The sequence below is a fragment of the Schistocerca americana genome, chromosome 9 (assembly GCF_021461395.2).
Source record: "Schistocerca americana isolate TAMUIC-IGC-003095 chromosome 9, iqSchAmer2.1, whole genome shotgun sequence".
Classification (NCBI taxonomy): Eukaryota; Metazoa; Arthropoda; class Insecta; order Orthoptera; family Acrididae; genus Schistocerca; species Schistocerca americana.
In genome coordinates this window covers 26,818,444-26,842,633 of record NC_060127.1, presented here as the reverse complement: position 1 = coordinate 26,842,633, position 24,190 = coordinate 26,818,444, and the positions used below count along the sequence as shown (strand labels likewise).

The following is a 24,190-nucleotide window of genomic DNA, read 5'->3' as shown; positions in this document are numbered from 1 at the left end:
TAAGCACCTTACATGTATCTTTTAGTGTCATATTTTAAACAACAGACTAAAGTATAAGAATTTTAATACGTTGCTTTTTATAAAACAGAAATTGCATATCTTGTATTGTTGTATTTTAATCAATAAAAATTCTTAGAAAGCTATTTTTCGTTTGAAATACCAGTTCAAAACAATCGATAGTTAATCAATACATTGATAGTATTTTTAAGTACTATCAATAATATCCATTGTGTCAACTATCAATGCTTAAGTAACACTACTGGGACTCCTATGTTTAAACCGAAATTTAAGGCAAAAATCATTTGACATTTTTAATTTATGCTACATAACATTTATTTTTACAATTATTTAAGTGTTGTTTAATTGCTTCTAGCTTATTTTATTGCACTAAACAAAGCCTGCAGCATTTTACTATTTCTCACACAAATGGGCATAATTTTGTGTGGTTCTTTTAAATAGCACACATAAATAGACAGCTAGAGTACTAAATTTTACATTCTGAAAAATTATACAATCTCTGTAGCAAATAAATTTCCAAATAAAACTAAATTCCAGGGTTTAAATTTGCGCATGAAAATTCCACACGATAGGTACAAAAAGAAAGTCTGTCAAATTGACATTCATTGCTGGGAACTACATTTTTATCACCAAACAGAAGACATTCAATTTTAACAGACACTTTAAGTATTTCATTGAAGAAACAGGCAGATCCCCATCACAACTTTCCTGAAATTCTTCCTCTGAATGAGACTCTTGTTCGATAGCAGAACTGTGATCACTGGCTAATGTAAAATCGTCGTCTTTTTCGTTTATTTCTTGATCTGTATCACTGACACCTTCCTCCATAGACCGACTAAACAATTTCATAAAAACTCGGGAAACTTAAAAATGACACATTCGAGACAACACATTTTGAGCTATAGGGTACCGTACTGAAGAAAACAGGTACGTAGTTCACGAGGCGCGGTCTAGAAACTCCAACACTTATCAACATGGGGGACTGATGACCTTCGCTGTTTAGTCCCCCTTAAACATCCCAACAACCACCATCACTTATCGACAAGACGTGTCAACAGTAAACACAGAAAGCGATAACGCAACGGACAACAAAATATCGTAGGCTTGGCAATTTAAAGAGGTAGGGGGAGTATAGAAGCATTGCACCACAACTAGACTTGGAGAGCAAGATCGAAAATTTTCGTGCGGTGTGAAAGACCACACCTCGTGAGTTAAGGGATATTCAGGGACAACATTTTAATGTGAGTCATTTTGTTTTGGAGCCAGATGGCATACGTAAATCTCATTGATACCGGATTCCTTTCTCGCAGACGAATTGTTTGATGTTCCGGCCAGTCTTCATTTCAGCATGTTTCTATTCAAGAGTAAAAAATTTTAAGACAGTTCTCTTTTCCCTGCACTGAGATGTAAAAAATATTTCGATATCAAAATTCATTTCTCTGATACCAACCAGATACTTACAAATACGAGTTTATATTCTTCGCATGTTCCCCTCCTGTTGGGGCCGTGAAGACAACTTACCACAACGCGTACGGCAACGTTCAAACACTGATTTTTCCCGTGTTCCATACGCTGACACGTTCTACAATGGGAAATGCTGTTGCGACGCAGTCTTTCTGCTCCCTTCCTACAAACATTGAAAGTACTCACCTTGTACTTCAGAAGTTCGGCCTGTCCTGAAGCTACGTATGATGTTCCTGAGCTGACAAGAGCTGTAAAAAATTAGCTGCACTACACGTCTCACTGAAAAATCCTTCCAATACAATATCTGTTCTTTTATGTTGCTTTTTGTGCACACATTTGCTACCAGCATTCAGATCCAGAAATGAAGAACGAAAATAAGCACACCCTTTACTAATCTTTTCACATTTTCACCACAGTCTCCCTTTGTTGTAATCAGTTTAAGGTTTCAACGCGAACTTGTTACTGAAATAATCTCACTTTCTATATTTTTTTTACAAATAATCATACGCATAATGAGTCATGTATATACAATATTTGGTTGAAATTGCTCCAGACGTTTCTGAACTACGCTTCTACGGCATGTAGCTTTTCACGCCCACTCCTGTGGGAGGTAGTTGCTTGTTAGCCCAACAGGTCTTCCTTCCAGATACTAAATGATATGTGCACCAAGTTTTGCTGACATCCGTCGATCGGTGTAGGAGGATACGTGGACTGTACATACATTCATACAGCAATTTTTTTGGTCAAAAGTTTGAGTGGAGCGAAAACAAATTTCCATAGAAATTCCTCAGTGGAGTTTATCCGAAATTTCATAGCGAAAGGAAGATTGGGAAATGACCAAATGGGGTAATAGACCGACCAGCAAGAGATCTAGCTTTGAAAATGAAAAAATAAGTTTAGTAGCTTCAACCACACTAATTAACAACTTCATTAGTGTTCTGAGGGGAAAATTTGCCGAATTTTCATAGATAAGTGAAGAGCAGGATCTAGATAAATGGGGTATCAAAGTAACCAGGTTGAGGTCTAGGTTTGAAGAAAAAGAAAAGAATTGCTTGAAAGTAATGAGGGTGACACAAGCGATCCAAGGAAGAACTCATGTCGTTGGCTGATGATGAACTGTTTGGAATGCCACACTGCATTAGCGGTGACATTGTCCAGTAGATGGATGCTCTCATTACACCCTCGTCCGAGGGGAACCGCTTGCCTGTCAGACCCTTTCGAGCTTATGAAAAATGGCATAATAGCAGGAAGAGAGGTCCGGACTTCATGATGGGTGACTGAACACGTTCCATTTTGAATGTCTACAATAGCTTCTTGAGTGTGCCTGCTGTATGGGCTCGTGCATTGTCGTGGAGTTAAAGGCAGCAGCCGATGCCATAGATGTCGGAGTTAACGTCGAAACCTCGCCAACGTAAAGGATAGATTGAAGTTTTGCAAAGTAGGCAGCAAGTAGGTGCTGAGCAGTGCGCGGTTCGCGTTCATCCCTTTTATTGTTTGTCATCTTCTCTTACGGTACTGCTGCCTCGATTATCTTATTCAATTTGGTGGCGTCACTAGCTTCCTGCCTTACTTGCCTGTGAGTGGCAGCAGCAGCGCTTATCGATAAGTGCACTGTCGTATCATATCTGGAGCGACCGATAGTATTTCTGGGTCGCCGTGTGTCTGGAGCTGAGTGGGGAGCTCAGTCGGGGCGCAGCAGCAGTGAAGTCCGGACGCAGCAGCAGTGAGTCGGCGACGGAGCGCCAATGAGGTGGAGACAGCCAGTGCTCGCCAGCCGCTGGCGACACACCTGAATTGTCCGATGGAGGGAGATTGGAGCGGGACGACCGTTGGTTGGTCGTTCGGTCGGTCGCCTCACCGGGCGACGAGTATTTGGTCTTTTGACCGTTTCTGGGCCTTGACACTTGGTCATAGTGCCGGGCGTGGGTCGCTTCCTACCTTGCGCAGAGATGTCGAGTCCAATGGGCAAGAGTTACGTCTGCCAGTGTGCCCGGGTCGCCGTGTCTCCGAGTTTCGAACGGATATGGAGTTGAATCGGGTTGGAGCTGCAGTCAGCTTCCGACAGCCAAGACTCGCTCAACCGATGTCGTCACACGCAACTTGAGTGGGAAGGACCTGGGTTGGTCGGTCGGTCGGTCGTCTCATTGTACGACGTGTATTTGGTCGCCGACCGGTTGTGGAAACACACTGTGTGTGTCGAATTGATTCGTCCCTGTTGTTCCACAGTGATTGCTTTTACGCTTGTTCGGGTTGTTGTGCAAGTGTGTTTACGTGGAACCGTGTGTAGCTTCTGTGATTTCCACTGAGCAGATGAATGCTGTCTGCGTACTGGAGTAGTCAGTCGGTCGTTTGAAACAGAGCAGCGAGTGTGTCGGGCGGAAGGGAACTGGTTAGGCTGTTGGTTGGTTCCTCAGCCGTCCCTAGGTCGTGTTGCCACCCGATTGTTCAGTGCTACGCTTGCCTGCCTGCTCACCTAAACTGTGGTTAGAGGTTCCTCCCCAGGCCGACCCTCTGAACACTTCTCAGCACACCTGTTTGTTGTTTGTGATTGTTATTTTATTTGGTTGCAGGTACTGTGCCAGGCCTTCACCCGTGTATAAATATCGTCTGTTTCATGTTTAGTATATGGCCGAACTTCATAACAACTTTAAGATTAGGCCTATAGCCCTGTTTTATTTAAAATTGTTGTTGCTCTGTATTTAGGCCTTCAGCCGCCTTAGTTTCAGAATCTGTGGCTTTAATATTGAAATCCTTGTCTGTAAGGTTTCTCTTTAATTATCTTGAATTCTTGAAACGGCCTTCAGCCGTGTTCTGTAAATGTTTATCTTAAGGTTGTATTTAATTATTGTTGAGTAAATGTTTGGGCCTTCAGCCGACAAGATATTCAAGTTTTCTTAAGATGTTTTTCTGTTGTACTGTGTTAAACTTTTCTTAAAAGTCTCTCTTTTATTATGTAAAGAAAATTTTTTTATTGGGCCTTCAGCCAAAGAATTAACTTGAATTTTCCTTAATATGGCCTTTAGCTGGAATTTGTAAAAGCTTGGCTTTTAAAGAATTTCCATAGCTGACGTGAAATATTATTTCAGCATTTGGCCGCGAAGATATTGCAGTTTTTGTTAAGTAAGTCCTGCAGCCGTTACTTCAAATCCTGGTGTTTTAAAAGCAATCATTTAAACTTATTCTAGAGAAGCTACTTGGGCCTTCAGCCGTGAATTGATCATTGTTGTTTTAAAGAGAAAACTGTGCATTGGTTTGAGGAATAAAGTTGTGTGTGTTCTTGCATAACTAACAGTAATTGACCTTGGCCCCTTTCCACAACATGATCCGCTCTGCCCTATGAAACCAGATTTCAGGTGCCTCACAGTCTTCAGGCAGCACAAGAGACTCATCGAGTGGGATTCTTGAACAGCTGCCGCCCTTTGCCGAGCAAGGTTCAAATGGCTCTGAGCACAATGGCACTTAACTTCTGAGGTCATTAGTCCCCTAGAACTTAGAACTAATTAAACCTAACTAACCTAAGGATATCACACACATCCATGCCCGAGGCAGGATTCGAACCTGCGACCGTAGCGGTCGCGCGGTTCCAGACTGTAGGCCTAGAACCGCTCTGCCATTCTGGCCGGCGCCAAGCAAGGGAGTCAGGTTTTGACACGAGTGGTCGCTGAAGACAAGACACGGTGTCATCACTTCGGACCCGAGTCAGGAAGGCAAAGGCTCCAGTGAAAGCGTGCAGGGTCATCGCCATCCGAAAACTCCATGGCCGTCAACACACCTGCGGGAAAGGTAACGCTCACCTTCTTCGTCGACCGGAAGGGCCCCCTTGTTATCGACTCCGTGCATCAAGAAACAGCAATGAATGAGCAGTGATACTCACCAACCTTGGCCACCCTTCGCAAAGTAGTGAAATCGAAACGACCAGGTTAGCTCATCGACTAGTTCATTCTGCTCCTCGACAGTGCAGGGCACCATACATCAAACACAGTCAAGAAGCTGTTGCGGACATTCAAATGTGGGACGTCTTCAGTCACCCACCATTGTGTCAAGACCTCTCTTCCTGCCATTATGCCATTTTTCGTAAGCCAAACAAGGTTCAGACATGAAACAATTCACCTTGGACGAAGGCATCAGAGCAGTAGACCTACCTTCAGAACTGCTTAACGACGCAGCCCCAGTAATTTCACAAGATGGTCGTTCACCGTCTTGTGCCCTAGTGGGACAAGTGCTTCAACAGTTCTGGGCAGTACTTTGTGAAATAAAGATGCAAGATTATGTTTGTAGGCTCTTTTTAATACCATTCATACATCTTCATCCATAATACGCAAATCGTTGCGAAGTGCACGGCATTAGGTACTTTCCACTGAACGACGATTCAGCATATCTTCTCGTTCCATTCGGGTATGGAGGGAAGGGAAAAAAATTGCTGGAACGACTCTTTGCGCGCTGTAGTTAGTCTCGTCTTTCGAGTAATGTGCGTGGTCGAGAACATGCTGATCAAAATCCATGCAGTAGTGTTATATTCGCTCGTTCCACACAAGTATCGCTTGAAACGTCCCCTTCGAAAAAATTAGAAATGACAGTGCTGGAAAACCTCTTATGTTATTTGATTTTCAAACAGCTGAGCAAAACCAAACGTTCAAATGGTTCAAACGGCTCTGAGCACTATGGGACTCAACATCTGTGGTCATCAGTCCCCTAGAACTTAGAACTACTTAAACCCAACTAACCTAAGGACATCATACACATCCATGCCCGAGGCAGGATTCGAACCTGCGACCGTAGCAAACCAAACGTACTCAGACATTTCTCTCTTTACTTATTCTGATCATCACTAAACTGACACGCAATATTTTTTAGCCCAACGCAGTCTGACTTTCAATAATCCCTAACTAACAATAACCTATACCTTTCATGAATCACTTACCTCACAAAAATCTTCGGTACTCGAACTACTGCAGTACAGCTAGCACCAATACTGCCAGCTAAATAATAGATTGTAAATACTGAAGCACTAACTACTGATAGGCATAATTAGCAAATGAAGGATTTTGATAGAGAACAAACAATTTATTTACCTTAATAATGTTCAAATGTCATCATATAAATATATCTATCAATTCATGACCTCCATATTTACAAATTTCCTTTTTCTGGCGGACACACGTCCAGATCGTCCGCTTATAGTAACCCCTCAAAACTCTGGCATCTCTCTCTCCACATCCACCACTGCTGGCGGCTCACCTCCAACTGCCCAACACTACGCGCTGTTCACATCCAACTGCCCAACACTACACTAGCGAATATTCCAACAACGCCCATCAGCCACAGACTGCACACAGTGCAGTAAGCGATTTTCATACAGAGCACTACGTGGCGTTACCAACATAAAAACCTAAACAACCTACTTAGACACTGACTGACCTGTCATCATTTATAAGTCAGAAATGGCGCTGTGTTAGAAGGCCATTGTTGGAGACCGGCTAGCCGCTCAAATGCTTCTATCGCTCCCTCTAACGTGGGCCGTGTGCATTTGGAGGGTGGTTTGTCTAACGGCTCTTCACCGCATGAGCTTACTACAGTGTTCTCCTAGTCGTTAATGTTGGTTTCCGAAGTGCTAGCTGCTACTTCTACTTGAGTCACCCAATCACTAATTTAAAAAAGAGGAGAGAAAATGAGCTCTCTGGAACACACTGGCTCCTGAATATGAAGTATCAGGCAAGATTCCAGACAGTGCACAGAATTGTAAACAGCATAGTATGCTCGCCTCACCGACAGCTAAAATTGTCGCTGGGTTCCCGTCTAATCAAACGCTGTTCTCTCATCAGAACACAGTCAGGTCGTATCACAAATCCGGAAAGTAGAGTTGTCGATGAAGTACAAGACTTAGCTCACAGAAGCACGTTTACTACGAACAACAAAGCACGGTCACAATAGGCCTCCTGGAGGGAGATTGCAGCTGTATATACAAACATCAAGTATTCCAGAATATACAAGCTTTACATACACAAGATCTTTCGAGAACACTCCAGGAATGGTAAATGCTACATAACAAATAATTCCTGGTGGTAGAGTTTGAAATGGTGACCTGCAGCAACTCAGACACTGGAACTGACGACTGCGCTACACTGCATTAAGGGCTGCAACATACACTGAGGTGACAAGTCATGCGCCGGCCACTGTGGCAGAGCGGTTCTAGGCGCTTCAGTCCGGAAAGGCGCTGCTGCTCCGGTCGCAGGTTTGAATTCTGCCTCGGGCATGGACGTGTGTGATGTCCTTAGGTTAGTTAGGTTTAACTAGTTCTAAGTTCTACGGGACTGATGACCTCAGGTGTTAAGCCCCATAGCGCTTAGAGCCATTTTAACCAATTTTTTTGTTGTTGCCAAGTCGTGCGATACATCTTAATATTGTGTCGACCCTCCTTTTGGGCGGTGTACTGCAGCGTCTCGATATGGCATGGATTCAACAAGCCGTTGGAACTCCCCTGCAGAAATATTGAGCCATGCTCTCTCCATAGCCGTCTATAAATGCAGAATTTTGTGCACACACTGACCTTCTGATTATGTCCAATAAACGTTCGATGGGATTCATCTCGTGTGAAATCGTTCGCCAAATCATTCGCTCGAATGCTCCAGAATGTCCTTTAGACCAACTATGAACAAATGTGGTCTTGTGAAACGGCCATTGTCATCCATAAAAATTCCATCGTTGTTTGGGAACATGAAGTCCATGAATGGCCGCAGATGTTCTGCACGTAGCTGAAATAAACCATTTCCAGTCAATGATAGTTTTAGCTGGATCAGAAGACTCAGTCCATTCAACGTAAACACAACCCACGCCATCGTGTAGCCGCCACCAGCTTCCACAGTGCCTTGTTGACAACTTGGGTGCACGGCTTCGCGGGGTCTGCACCACACTCGAACCCTACCACCAGCTCTTACCAACTGAAATTGGGACTCATCCGATCAGGACAGGGTTTTCCAGACGTCTAGAGTTCAACCGATATGGTCATGCGCCGAGGAGAGTCGGTACAGGCGATGTGCTGTTAGCAAAGGCACTCGTGTGCCATCTATTGCCATAGCCCATTAACGCCAAATTTCTCCGCACTCGCTTAACGGGTGCATTCATTGTACGTCCCACATTGATTTCTATTGCTATTTCACATAGTACTGCTTGTCTGTTACCACTGACAGCTCTATGCAAACGTCGGTGCTCTTGGTCGTTAAATGAACTGTCTTGTCTGTGGTGATGCCTGAAATGTGGTATTTGGCACTGTGGATGTCGGACTGTTTAATTCCCTAACGATTTCCGAAACAGAATGTCCCATGCGTCTATCTCCAACTACTATTCATCCTTCAGAATCTGTTACTTCCCATTCTCCCGCCGTGATTACGTCGAGAACTTCATATGAATCACCTGAGAGCAAATACGGCTCTGCCAGTGCGCTGCCCTTTGATACATCGCGTGATAGTTTGCAAAATTTGCGGAATCACGCCAGATGTCAGCGACAGCGCAACGAGCTTCCCGCGTAGTAACAAGTCATCTTATGGTTAAATATGTGAAGCATCGGTGCTCTAGGCAGAGATTTGTAGCGCAGACTTCTCTCAGTTGTTCCAGTGTAGTGATTTGTAATGATTCAAAAAATCGATATTCGAGCAGTGACTACCTACTTCGTAAAGAAAGGTGTCTAAGCAAAGCAAATACGGGTCGATCTTCAGAAAACGATGGGGCACTCTGCTCCTTCATATTTAACTATTGTCAAGTGAACAAACGAGTTTTAATTTTGTAGGGAGAGCTTAGATGATGATCCGCTTAGTGCTCAGCCAAGATGTAGCACTATCCCACAAATTATTGCAAATGTTCATAGAATGGTCCTGGAGTATAGCGGACTAGAAGTGCGAGAAATTTCTGAAACTGCAGGGATGCCATCTGCAGGGCCATATAACATTTTAACAGTGGAATTGTGTATCACAAAATTATCTGCTGCGTGGGTGCCGTAACTCTTCATCTAAGTCCGCAGCTCGTGGTCGTGCGGTAGCGTTCTCGCTTCCCACGCCCGGGTTCCCGGGTTCGATTCCCGGCGGGGTCAGGGATTTTCTCTGCCTCGTGATGACTGGGTGTTGTGTGCTGTCCTTAGGTTAGTTAGGTTTAAGTAGTTCTAAGTTCTAGGGGACTGATGACCATAGATGTTAAGTCCCATAGTGCTCAGAGCCATTTGAACCATTTTTTTTCTTCATCTAAATTGCAGAGCAGTCTTACGGACACAAATATAGAACACCACTAACTAGTGCTACCAAACTGATGCTACAGTATTTCTACGCCATGGATACGGAGACTGATATTTCATCCTCATGGATAGAATTCAGAAATAAAATTCCGATTCAGGAATATTCGTTGCCGTCTTTGACAATCAAGGACTGACAGTTGTTTCATAAACTACTTCCTAAAACGTGATGGAACATCACTAGTCTGAGAAGAAATGATTACAGGAATCAGGCAGTCCTTGGGTCAAAGTAGATAAGATAGAATTCTCCAGAAGTCAAAATTCACAGAAGTCAAAAATAATGGTTTTAAAATAAAGAACTGAATTTATGTATTATTTATTTTTAAATGTTGTACTGGTTTCTAAATATACTTATTCATTTTTTATTTACTCATGCACTTGTTTATTTATCCTTCGTATCAAAAGCGTTGTTGCTGCTTTCATTTTGCAACGATATTTATGAATAATTACAGGTAACTTACATTATTTCGGGTTATGCACGTGTAATAACACGTCAACAGAGATGTAGGTATTCTTGGTCGTCATTTTGATGAATACATGCAGTTGATTATGATCAGGAGACATTGAATTTTAACAAAGCATCATATTGGAGGATAAGTGATGCATATCAAACGTTCCTGTCTTACTATTAATATTTGGCATCTAGAATTTCTGCATGGCACTTATCACTGCAAAATATTGTTTGTAAAGTGTAACATAAACCAAAATTATAAAAAAAGTAGTTAAAAGCGAGACTATTCAGCCAAACATTTCCGGTTCGATCCCAAATCAGTCCTAGAATTTTTATCTGTAGTTTTTTTTTTTTTTTTTTTTTTTTTTTTTTTTTTTTTTTTACTGCTGACAACATTCAAAATAGCGTATAGTAGATCTTTACGTCAATGGCAACAAACATACACAAACACAAAATTTTTCAGTCTTGGCCACACTCTATTATTTCTAATTTTGATAACGCGCTTCGGCTAACTATCGTCATCGGATCAAATACTTTGAAACATCAATACAATTTATCTCGTCAAACGATACACAGTCACATGATGTGTAGTACGCAGCTACACTTTATATGAGTATGTAAGATTTGATGATATACATTGTATCGCTATTTTAAAGTATTTTAACCGATGACGACAGTTAACCTAAATGCGTTATCAAAATTAGAGACAATGAAGTATGATCAAAACTCAAAAATTTTCTGTCTTGAAAACATTTGTTCATGTAAGAAATGCTGCTTTGCACCATGGTTTGGAGTCTGCATTTAACGGTACGTGGCCCAACTGCTGGCCAGGTAACTCAGTTCATACTAGGAGGAACTAGGTATGGGAAAAACCGATTGGTTAAAACAGAACAACCGATATTTTTCGGTATTTTATTTTTTTTACTGGCAATCGAGTAACACACAAAAATATCAGCCGTAGCTGGAAATGATAAAATCCTCTTTAAAAAAGGAGTAAAATTGTTGTATTGGTTTGAAATATTGCGTTAGTATAGGAAAATGAGAGAGGTGATCAGTGTCATTTTAACAACAACGCCAACAGAAACGAGCAACAAACACATGACATAAGAATTGCTGCTGCATTGATGAGACAATAACGTCCCTGTCGCCGTGTGTGGTGGCTTAGTGTGCAAGACTTGTCTCCGGCTGGTCTGCAGGGTAATTTGTCTTTGTCAACGCCGGACATCCTCTGTATTGCACAATGGCACCAAACCTAGTCCGGCCAAATTTTTCGTAGTGACATATCAGTGAAGTACAATGGTTCAATTGCATTAAGAGATTAAAGATCTGTCTGCTATTTCTGTGAAACAAGAAATGAGGAAAGAAAATATGAGAAGAGTAAAAACTCAACAACAATTCTTTCATAGTATCCAATAAAAATAGAAAGTAACTGATCTGCTGCCTGGATCTACATAATATACATTTATGCGCTTTTCGCCCCTGAAAACGGACGAATTATCACGAAAAACGAGTTCTTCAAACTCATTTGGCAGCCGTTAGCCCTGACGATTCCTAATGCGCAAGTACTGTGTGATACCTGATTACAACATGACTTTTGAGCAGAGTTTCAAAAAAACTGGAATCAGTAGGAGAATAATGGTGATTTTTTTGAAGTATTCACCCAGTTATCGCTTTTCGAGGAAAGGTGTTAACTGTAGACAGATGAAATTTTGTTTTATTCGCCTATTTAATTTAATATTTAGATTGTGTGTATCATGAAGGTGAGACAGTCAAAATTTTTCAATCTTTGTTCGATTTCTACGTTTATTACAGGTAATATTGGAATAAGAAAAGAGAAGATCGATTATTTCAGAAACCTGATATTTTGAGAGGTTTTAACTGTCAGGTTAAATTGGTATGGAAGAAAAACGATATAACTGAAAACCAGTTGTTTGAGCGACAACCATCGTCCCTAGGAGGAAGACTACAGTAGACCATATACAGTAGACCTCTGCAGGAGCACTGTGGTGTCCAAACCAACCTGCAAGTTGATGTTAACTTCACTCCAAATAAGAAAAAGCAGTGGTCCCAAAACTGAACCCTGTGGGACACCCTAGTTATTTTTCCACAGGCACAGAAACCTTTCCCCCTTCCGACGACATCAGCACGGTAGAGCAGAACCGAGTTGTGTGTGCCTACAACGAACAGTCTGGACGTGTGTCGGCGACGTGCAGCTGTGCACTCACTGCTGAGACGGCGCAGTCGCTCACCTTGGTGTGGGCCATGTCTGCAGCCGCGGCTGGTGCTGGGTTCCGTGGCGCCAGTACACTCGCTGCGGCCGCGCCGCCGGCACCCCGCTATATAGGCGGCCGCAGCTTTTCCCGGCCGCGCCGCACGCTCTACAAAGCACGCCGCCTCCAACGCGTGTGGAGCCAATTACACGCCGGGCGAGGCGTCCGGGCGCGCCGCACGCCCCTCACCTAGGCAGCATCTCCTTGCCTGGACCCCCGCGGCTATCCTGAGGCTGGAACGTCCAAGTACTGCCAAGTTACAGCGGTCTGCAGTGCCGAAAACAGTAGATTTTGCAACACCACCCAAAAGAGAGGAGTGTTCCGCTGATGGCAAGGTCTTTAGAGCAGAAGCTCCCTTTACGGAAGATAGCGAAAGAAATAGTTCATTCTGTTCAGTGTCATTTATCCCCCTACTACGGGATCATTTTGTTATTTGGTCGTCCTTCCTGATGCTGCACTCGTCAGCGTAACCTAAGGGAGGGAATTGATGCGTCATCGTGTAAACTTTGTTTTTGTGCAGCAGACTTTGTTCAAAAATGGCTCTGAGCACTAAGGCACTCAACTGCTGAGGTCATTAGTCCCCTAGAACTTAGAACTGGTTAAACCTAACTAACCTAAGGACATCACAAACACCCATGCCCGAGGCAGGATTCGAACCTGCGACCGTAGCGGCCCTGCGGTTCCAGACTGCAGCGCCTTTAACCGCACGGCCACTTCGGCCGGCAGACTTTGTAGTCATGGTAGCCACAGCCTGGGTGTATCATTACACTTCAGCTGTAACTCCTTTATTCGTAAACACAACGGTTTTCGCAACATTTTAGGAAACGGAAATGAGCGTTTGGCGTCATTGGCCGGGAGGCTCTTTACGGGGCAGGTCCGGCGGCTTTGGTGCAGGTCTTACTACATTCTACGCCACACTGGGCGACTTGCGCCCCGGATGGGGATGAAATTTTCTCTCCCAGTCCCTGAGTGGAGAAAATCCCCGACCCAGCCGGGAATCGAACCCAGGCCCGTAGGACGGCATTCCGTCACACTGACCACTCAGCTATCGGGGCGGACTAGTGGAGGACTAACAGTTTACGTACATCATCAGCTGCAATAAAATAAAATCATGGTCGTGTCGAGAAAACGTAATAGGATGACCAAAAGTTCATAGTCAACCAATTTTGCGCTTAGTAGCGGACGTCAAATGTAAAACAGCATACAATAACATAGGACCTCCCGTGACACGCTCCTGTGATACCACGAGTAACAGTATCTGCTAGGCTAACGGGTCAGAATATACGGAAAAAGCGATCAAAAACTGACCTATACAATTGTCTTTGGAATAACGTAAACAAAATCGTGACCGTGACGAAAGGACAGAATGAAAGGAAATTTGTTGAGGCATGAAGGAATAACGTGCATAGTGCTCGTTGGCGCTGTAAAGGGAAAAAACTGTAGAAAATATAGATATTCGAATATATCGAATGCATAATGGAGGACGTTGGTTTGCAAGTGTTATCCCGACATGGAGATGTTGGCACAGGAGAGCAAGCAGTAGAGGTCCGCATCGAAGCTGTCAGATGTCAGGCGACCCAGAACCAAAAGAAAATAAATGTGGTAAGGTGCTTAACGTAATGTTGACCGGTGTGATCGGATTTTGATACGAAGGTAGATTGTCACACTGCATTATCTTGTAATCCGGCGTTTATGGTACGGGGATACACCCTCTTTCTACGGAATCGAGAATTAATGGAGCTGTCGATTTATTTTAAGACTCAAAGTTTAACATTGACTTCAACCGCACGTTTTGCTACATATTTTTGGATATACAAAACACCAAATCAGCTCACAGTCAAGAGGAATATCAGAAATCATGTGTGATTAAAGTCAGAACCTTTCTGTTCTTAAGTTCAACGTTGTTGTTGTTGTGGTCTTCAGTCCTGAGACTGGTTTGATGCAGCTCTCCATGCTACTCTATCCTGTGCAAGCTTTTTCATCTCCCAGTACCTACTGCAACCTGACTATGCTTAGTGTATTCATCTCTTGGTCTCCCTCTACGATTTTTACACGCTGCCATCCAATACTAAATTGCTTATCCCTTTATGACTCAGAATATATCGATCGTACCAACCGATCCCTTCTTCTAGTCAAGTTGTGCCACAAGCTCCTCTTCTCCCCAATTCTATTCAATACCTCCTCATTAGTTATGTAGTCTACCAATCTAATCGCCAGCATTCTTCCGTTGCGCCACATTTCGAAAGCTTCTATTCTCTTCTTGTCTAAACTATTTATCGTCCACGTTTCACTTCCATACATGGCCACACTCCATACAAATACTTTCAAAAACGACTTCCTGACACTTAAATCTATACTCGATGTTAACAAATTTCTCTTCTTCAGAAACGCTTTCCTTGCCATTGCCAGTCTACATTTTATATCATCTCTACTTCGACCATCATCAGTCATTTTGCTGCGCAAATAGCAAAACTCATTTACTACTTTAAGCATCTCATTTCCCAATCTAATTCCCTCAGCATCACCCGATTTAATTCGGCTCCATTGCATTATCCTCGTTTTGCTTTTGTTGATGTTTATCTTATATCTTCCTTTCAAGACACTGTCCTTTGCTGTTCTGACAGAATTACAATGTCATCGGCGAACCTCAAAGTTTTTGTTTCTTCTCCATGGATTTTAATTCCTACTCCGAATTTTTCTTTTGTTTCCTTTACTGCTTGCTTAATATACAGATTGAAGAACATCGGGGATAGGCTACAACCCTGTCTCACTCTTTTCGCAACCACTGCTTCACTTTCATGCCCATGGACTCTTATAACTACCATCTGGTTTCTGTACCAAGGGTACATACAGCAATTTTTCGCTAAGTAGCGGACGTTAAATATATAACGCTCCCGTGGTACCGTGGGTAATAGTATCTGCTGAGCTAATGGATCACAATATACCGAAAAAATGATCAAAAACCGATCGTATATGATTATCTTTGGGATTGTATAAAGTAAAGCGGGACAGTGACGAAAGGACAGAATGACAGGGGATTTGTTAAGGTATGAACGAATAACGTGCACAGTGCTTGACGGACCTGTAAAGGGAAAAAACTGTAGGAAAGACGGAGATTGGAATGTATCGAATTCATAATCGAGGACGCTGGATTGCAAATGCTACTTTGAGATGAAGATGTTGGCACAGGAGAGCAAGTCGTAGAAGTCCGCATCAAAGCTGTCAGAACCAAAAGGAAATAAATGTGGTAAGGCTCTTAACGTAATGTTGATTGGTCTGATCCGATCTTGATCCCAAAGTGCATTGTCACTCTGCATTAGCTTGTCAGGCGACGTTCATGGCACGGGAATACACCCTCTCCCATCCCAGTCGAGAATTAATTCATCTGTCGATTTATTTTAGGACCCAAAGCTTAACGTTGGTCTCGACCGGCCTTTTTCCTTAATGCTTTTGGATACGAAAAGTAACAATTCAACTCACAGTCAACAAGAGTGTCAGAAATCATGTGAGAATGAACTCAGAATCGTTTCGAAGTTCAACATAACGAATTTAAATGGTGTGAATCTATTATTAATGACTTATTTCACCTCTTGTATCTTACACGATTCACGTTGCTGTGTGGAATGTGTGAGTGGCGATATACCATATGACTTTCGGAAAAAGATCATCCACACAATTACGAAGATTACAAGCGCCGACAAGTGTGAGAACTACTTCACAGTCAGCTTAACAGCTCATGCACCTGCCGGCCGGAATGGCCGTGCGGTTCTTGGCGCTACAGTCTGGAACCGAGCGACCGCTACGGTCGCAGGTTCGAATCCTGCCTCGGGCATGGATGTGTGTGATGTCCTTAGGTTAGTTAGGTTTAAGTAGTTCTAAGTTCTAGGCGACTGCTGACCTCAGAAGTTAAGTCGCATAGTGCTCAGAATATACAGAAAAATGAAAATTGAATTTAGGATATGTTAGATGATCGTTTGGCTTGAGCAAGGTAAAGGTACCAGCGAGGCAGTCCTGACGTTTCGGTTGATAATGGAAGCAAGACTAAAGAAAAAACAAGCTACGTTCATAGGATTTGTAGACCTGGGAAAAGCGTTCGACGATGTAAAATAGCGAAATTCTGAGAAAATGAGAGTAACTTATAGGGAGAGACGGGTGATGTATAATATGTACAAGAACCAAGCGGAAACAATAAGAGTCGCAGGCCAAGAACGAAGTCTTGGAATTGAAAAGGATGTAAGACATGGATGTACACTTTCGCCCCTGCCATTCAATCTATACTTCGAAGAAGCAACGACAGAAATAAAAGGATGGTTCAAGAGTGGGATTAAAATTCAGGGCGAAAGGATATCAACGTTACGATTCGCTGATAGCGTTGATATCCTCAGTGAAAGTGAAGAAGAATTACAGGATCTGTTGAGTGGAATGAAGAGTCTAATGAGTAGAGAATGTGGATTTAGAGTAGTCGAAGAAAGACCAAAGTAATGAGAAGTAGCAGAAATGAGAACAGCGACAAACTTAAATCAGTATTGGTGACCACGATACAGATAAAGTTATCCTGCTACGTAGGCACCAAAATAACGTATGATGGAAGGAGCAAGGACGACATAAAAAGCAGACCAGCACTGCAAAAAGGGCATTCATGACCAATAAAAATCTACTAGTATCAAACACAGGCCTTAATTTGGCAAATATATTTCTGAGAATCTATGTTTGGAACACAGAATTGTACGGTAGTGAGACATGGACTGTGGGAAAATTCGAGTAGAAAGAATCGAAGCATTTGAGATGTGGTGCTAAAGAAGAATGTTCAGAATTAGGATGAGTGATAAGGAACGTAATAAAGAGGTTCTATGCAGAATGAAGGAGGAAAGGAATATGTGGAAAACAGACAAGAAGAGGCGAGAGGATGATAGGACACCTGTTAATACATCAGGCCGTAGAGGGTGAAAACTATAGAGGAAGATAGAGACTGGAATACATCCAAATAATTGAGAACCTAGGTTGCAGCCGGCCGCCTTGGCCGAGGGGTTCTAGGCGCTTCAGCCCGGAACCACGCGGCTGCTACGATCGCAGGTTCGAATCCTGCCTCGGGCGTGGATGTGTGTGATGTCCTTAGGTCAGTTAGGTTTACTTAGTTCTAAGTCTAGTTTGGTTTACGTAGTTCTAAGTCTAGGGACTAATGACCTCAGATGTTAAGTCCCATAATGCTTAGAGCCATGCTGGTGGGCCGCATGAAACCAGTCTGAAGACTGATGGCTCAATACAAAAAAAATTGTTAAGCTACTTTCTCCGTTGCCATATTTTTCCTAATACCTATTTTTTAACAAAAGTCTGCCATAATGAAAAGTTTCGAAAGATACAGGCTCTACAATAAATTAATTTTTTGTTTTGAATTTCTACAAGAGGTCACTGTCATTTTTCAGCAGTACACAACCAAGTTGAAAGCAGTTCTTAACGTATACTACTTTCACGTAAACCTAAGTCAGTTTAGTTCCTTGATAATACTTATCAATCGTAGCTCTAGAAACTAACAACCACGCTATATTTTTGGGAAACTTAAGAAATATGAAATAAGAGAAAACTGAGAAATGATGAAGAGAAAAGTAGAAGTAATATTACACCTGCAGACAGGCCAGTAATTTGAAAGGCGCTTGATCAAGCCGATATGAAACGTCACAGACGACTGTACTAATGTGCCACGTCGGGAGCTGTCCTAAGTCGTAAGTAATTTTGGTCGTAACTCAAGCTCGTCAAATGTGCAGAATTACTGCGTGGACGTTAGTTTATACACTCCTGGAAATGGAAAAAAGAACACATTGACACCGGTGTGTCAGACCCACCATACTTGCTCCGGACACTGCGAGAGGGCTGTACAAGCAATGATCACACGCACGGCACAGCGGACACACCAGGAACCGCGGTGTTGGCCGTCGAATGGCGCTAGCTGCGCAGCATTTGTGCACCGCCGCCGTCAGTGTCAGCCAGTTTGCCGTGGCATACGGAGCTCCATCGCAGTCTTTAACACTGGTAGCATGCCGCGACAGCGTGGACGTGAACCGTATGTGCAGTTGACGGACTTTGAGCGAGGGCGTATAGTGGGCATGCGGGAGGCCGGGTGGACGTACCGCCGAATTGCTCAACACGTGGGGCGTGAGGTCTCCACAGTACATCGATGTTGTCGCCAGTGGTCGGCGGAAGGTGCACGTGCCCGTCGACCTGGGACCGGACCGCAGCGACGCACGGATGCACGCCTAGACCGTAGGATCCTACGCAGTGCCGTAGGGGACCGCACCGCCACTTCCCAGCAAATTAGGGACACTGTTGCTCCTGGGGTATCGGCGAGGACCAATCGCAACCGTCTCCATGAAGCTGGGCTACGGTCCCGCACACCGTTAGGCCGTCTTCCGCTCACGCCCCAACATCGTGCAGCCCGCCTCCAGTGGTGTCGCGACAGGCGTGAATGGAGGGACGAATGGAGACGTGTCGTCTTCAGCGATGAGAGTCGCTTCTGACTTGGTGCCAATGAAGGTCGTATGCGTGTTTGGCGCCGTGCAGGTGAGCGCCACAATCAGGACTGCATACGACCGAGGCACACAGGGCCAACACCCGGCATCATGGTGTGGGGAGCGATCTCCTACACTGGCCGTACACCACTGGTGATCGTCGAGGGGACACTGAATAGTGCACGGTACATCCAAACCGTCATCGAACCCATCGTTCTACCATTCCTAGACCGGCAAGGAAACTTGCTGTTCCAACAGGACAATGCACGTCCGCATGTATCCCGTGCCACCCAACGTGCTCTAGAAGGTGTAAGTCAACTACCCTGGCCAGCAAGATCTCCGGATCTGTCCCCCATTGAGCATGTTTGGGACTGGATGAAGCGTCGTCTCACGCGGTCTGCACGTCCAGCACGAACGCTGGTCCAACTGAGGCGCCAGGTGGAAATGGCATGGCAAGCCGTTCCACAGGACTACATCCAGCATCTCTACGATCGTCTCCATGGGAGAATAGCAGCCTGCATTGCTGCGAAAGGTGGATATACACTGTACTAGTGCCGACATTGTGCATGCTCTGTTGCCTGTGTCTATGTGCCTGTGGTTCTGTCAGTGTGATCATGTGATGTATCTGACCCCAGGAATGTGTCAATAAAGTTTCCCCTTCCTGGGACAATGAATTAACGGTGTTCTTATTTCAATTTCCAGGAGTGTAGAATGGACAACGAAATAGACAGCGACGCCAAAGCTATTGGTAATGTATCCGAAAAGTGGTTCAATAAATACAACCATTTATTGCAGTGCTGTATAAATGATTCTTAGACTTTTGGAGAATCGAGTTTCCAATCGTACCAGAGCATAGCAATAAATTTCTATTGCTTCTGTAAATCAGTTTAAGAGACATTACGTTCTATATTCTATTTTTTTTAAAAAAAAAAGAGAACACCATCACTTTCCCTTTCCGTCTTTATGTTGCAGATTAGAGCTTCTTATATACATATACGTCTCCCATCAGTGACAACAGTCCTTCCATTTAGTTTCGCAGGAGACTATGTTGCTCTGCGATATTTTTTTTTCCTCTGGTAGGATGCTATTTTGAAGCTGTAGTATTGCTGTTGCAATTTTCTACTTTTGTTTGATTGTGAGGACGCATAACATATATTTTGAGGAAATCATTTCACGCGACTCACCTGAGTACAAATGACAATTTCGCCAATGCGCTACTGTTTTATACTCTGTGTACGCGATATTACTGCCATCTGTGCCGTATATGTGCACATCGCTATCCCATGATTCTTGTCATCTCATAGTATTTCTGTTTGGACCGAAATGACTTCACTGCTATAGACAAAAAAGCGATTGTCAACGGGTTATTTCAGCAGTGTGGTAAAGATTTAACAACAACAATAATAATAATAATAATAAATTGTGACCAGCTGATGCACAGTGAAAAATCAGTCACTTGATCGTGCGAAGAGCCATGGGAAGAGGTATATAAATAAAGCTCTTTCTTTAATATAGATGGTGTTTATAATGTCCTGCTGTCATTTAAAAAAAAAAAATAACTATTGGGGATACAGCCTCGTAGTTTGTTGTGAAACGTATCTCAGCTCTCAATGGTTTTTCCTTTATTGATTGTTGCAGATTTCATTTGGAGTGCATCAAAATGATGACATAACAGTAAAAGGCGCAGTGTGTCATCTGGTATGCAGAGTCGGGATCTGTGACGACGGTACTGCAGAACCTGCGCTAGGGTCTCAGGTTCGAATCATGCCTCGGGCATGGATGTGTGTGATGTCCTTAGGTTAGTCAGATTTAAGTAGTTCTAAGTCTAGTCACTATGGCGTGCATAGGACCGCCCGAGCATCCAAATTTACCATGTCCACTGTTTCCTCAAGTTCATTAACAGGAATGCCGCTACCTTCTCTTTCATAGCCGTAATGGTGACATCCTGTTCGGTACCAGCTGAAGTGCCGTCTGAGGTGACGGTCCTCGACGCCGCCTCAGACGCCTCAGACACTGTTCTTCCTTCTTCCAGTAGAATGTAAGGAAGTCGGACTTTCGGAACAGACTGGGAACAGTCGGCGAAGGTAGCATGGCTAGAAGAAATGCGAGATCTACCGCATAATCAGCTTCACACAGCATGCTCCCAAGTTACGGACCGGTATATTAGATGGAAAACTGGATAAGAGCAACGAGGCTCTGTTCACTGGCGATCAGTTTGCCGTTAGGAACGGTAAAGGCACCGGAGAGGCAGTTCTGACATTTCGCTTGATGTTTGTAGCAAAACGCCAGCTCAGTCAAGACATCTTATACTTCTACTGAACTAGCCGCTCTTTTCATGAATGTGAGATCAATGGATCTATTGGAAATATATTGCTTCAGATGAAAACTGCTTTGTGAAGCATAACCTAAAATTCTACTAAATGAAATTTGGTTCTAACGTAACATAGCACATCCTTTCGACAGCTACACAAAACTGCTTCCGGTTATCCGTCCGTTTCCATATCGATCTTACGTATATTTACTTTATCAGTTTTTTCTTGTGGCTAAAGTTTTCGTACTTGGTTTCTCTTTTAGAAATTATTCCCCACCTTTACTAACATGTACTGAAAGTCAGAATTATCTCATACGCGCAGTGGCGTAGTAGGTTGTTTGGGGAATACCTTTCATCAACTGTTCCTGCAACGGCTTGTTGAGAACATTAGTCGTCTTAATTTTGGCACTTGCTTTCGGAAAAACCAATCTAAACACGACGTCGGAATACCTCGACTCTGATAACTGGTTTTACTTAAAATACGGTGTTTTACTCACTATTAATTGACTAAAACTCTGATAAATATATACGGATAGTATTTTGTCCACATAGAATCCAGTTGTATTATCGTAATCCTCTGATCAAATAGAAACGTTGGATATACTGTACATCACGATGACATAGTTTGATTTTTATTTTTTTCTCTTTTCTAGTAACTTCTGTTTTTCTAGATCTTTAGTCATTCCATTCCCCTTTCAGTCCGGTTCAGTCAATATTTTACAAACACGATTGGCGTGCGAACAGAGCTGGCAGTGTATGAGGGACTCTCAATTTCCTTTGGAACGAATGAATATCCACATAATTGGCCATCGCAATCAATTAAAATTATGTGAAACTTAAAATGATTCATAAGACACGTTGTAATTCTGACGTACGCCGGCCGAAGTGGCCGTGCGGTTCTAGGCGCTGCAATCTGGAACCGCGAGACCGCTACGGTCGCAGGTTCGAATCCTGCCTCGGGCATGGATGTGTGTGATGTCCTTAGGTTAGTTCGGTTTAACTAGTTCTAAGTTCTAGGGGACTAATGACCTCAGCAGTTAACTCCCATAGTGGTCAGAGGCATTTGAATTTGAATTCCGATGTACGGCCAGACTGACGTCATATGAAAGCCGTCTCGGGGATAAAAGTAGCAGCCCCAGCAAGGTGTACGGCTGTGTGGACGGTTCCTGGACTGTGTTGAGTTAGCTAGAGCAGCAATTCGGGCTTTTCAGTTTTATTAACTAATATGTTCGCAACATTGACTAAGCCAGGGGCAAGATGTCTTGTTTTTTTGGACTGAGCAATAATAAACGAGCATTACTCAATGCTTTTGTTTGTTATTTACAAAACCAAGATCGCCTCGGTGGTAAAATGGACCCGTGGCCTGTAACCCTGGACAATCAACGATCGCAAGACGAGTGTAAAAATAGCCACCGGATTTAAAACCTTAGAAAGCATTCTGTAATTGGAGCAAAGCAGCGATCGGTATAAAATTTTAAAAGTCAAATAAAAACAGTCTCAATCGCGTTATCAACCGGTTTCAGCCCTTTCCTCAAATCATCTTCAGTCTTTTCCCCGCTGCAATACAGTAATAAGATGTATTCAGTATAGAGGGATGAAAATATGGCTAAACAGCGACTAAAATATAAGCTAGAAAAATTAAAAAGGTGCGATGTTATACCCATTATGGCTGCTGGTGGCGACAGACGGAGCCAGAAGTAAGACAGGCAGAGAGATAAAAGTAAGGATGTCACTGCCGAATAAGGGAGCTTTAGTCGAGATTGTATACAGTAAGCTCCGCCCATCGCCTTCAGCACTACATCACTCACAACCAAACATGCGTGAGATACGCTACATTGATTGGTTTAGTCGAATTTATAAGAAGAATAGATACAGAAATAAACACAAAAGCCTCACAGACTGACTGCGTGGCCCCTCCCGCCGGAAGTTCGAGTCCTCCCTCGGGCATGGGTGTGCGTGTTCTTCTTAGCATAAGTTAGTTTAAGTAGTGTGTAAGTCTAGGGTCCCTTAGAAATTCACACACATGTGAAAATTTGTAAATACAAAAATTACAAAAAATTTTACGTGTCTAATCCTATCAAGATTAATTTAAGTAAAAGAAATAAAATGACAGGCATGCTGTAATCGCTACCTTGTGCAGACTGCCCCCTGTAGGGATATAGCAGTGGCTTGCAAGTATTGATAATTACACCGCAGTGAGGCCCACCACAGAGACCATGCCAGAGGAGGGAACGCTGATGGTGCAGTGGATCTCTGGTGGCTTCGCAGTCGATCTTCGTGCTTCAGTTTTGTTCGACTGTAGAAGCTGCCACAATGGTGCCTCCAGTGGTCAGAATAAACCGCTTAAGTGATCACCTCCATGGATTGCACATTACTGCCTAAGAATCTGGTTATAAACTTGGACAATGCCGTCTTCAAAATCTCTACGTGTTAGTTAGTACTGACGAAATATTTCTATAATGAAATAGTACATTAATCTTATAAGTAAATCTGTGTAAATGACATGAAAAGACATAAAACAATAAAATAAAAAAATTCACTACAGTAACTGACGACAGAAAATAAGTAAATAAAAGAAGCACATTTAGTATCTGTGAAATACGTGTCTATTCCATGAGTAAAATAGTAAACTATTGCCATAGAAAAGAGTTGGTCAAAATCTGTAGTATATATCAAAATTGTTAAAGTGCTTAAATATTTCGTTAAAAGTAAAAGAACTGGAGTGGCCATCCATGGGTATAACTATGCTACAATAATATGAACAGTCATAAGCTTCTTAGCTTCTCATATCCACGGGAGTTGCGGACAAGAGAATCTGCTCATGGGCACTCTCTTTCAGTAAACTAAATAACGAAGTATAGGTACATACCACGCCGTGAGTAAAGATGTGTACTA

The 24,190-nt window shown here is 43.1% G+C and overlaps 1 protein-coding gene across 1 annotated transcript in view; it reads right to left on the bottom strand.

The window, feature by feature from the left end:
- LOC124551231 (protein split ends-like) overlaps positions 1–12,475 on the bottom strand; it is a 124,289-nt gene extending 111,814 nt beyond the window's left edge. The window contains exon 1 of the mRNA XM_047126224.1: positions 12,437–12,475. Coding sequence (XP_046982180.1) covers positions 12,437–12,475 — 39 coding nt within the window. The remainder of the gene's footprint in view (positions 1–12,436) is intronic.
- Between the last annotated feature and the right edge of the window lie 11,715 nt (positions 12,476–24,190).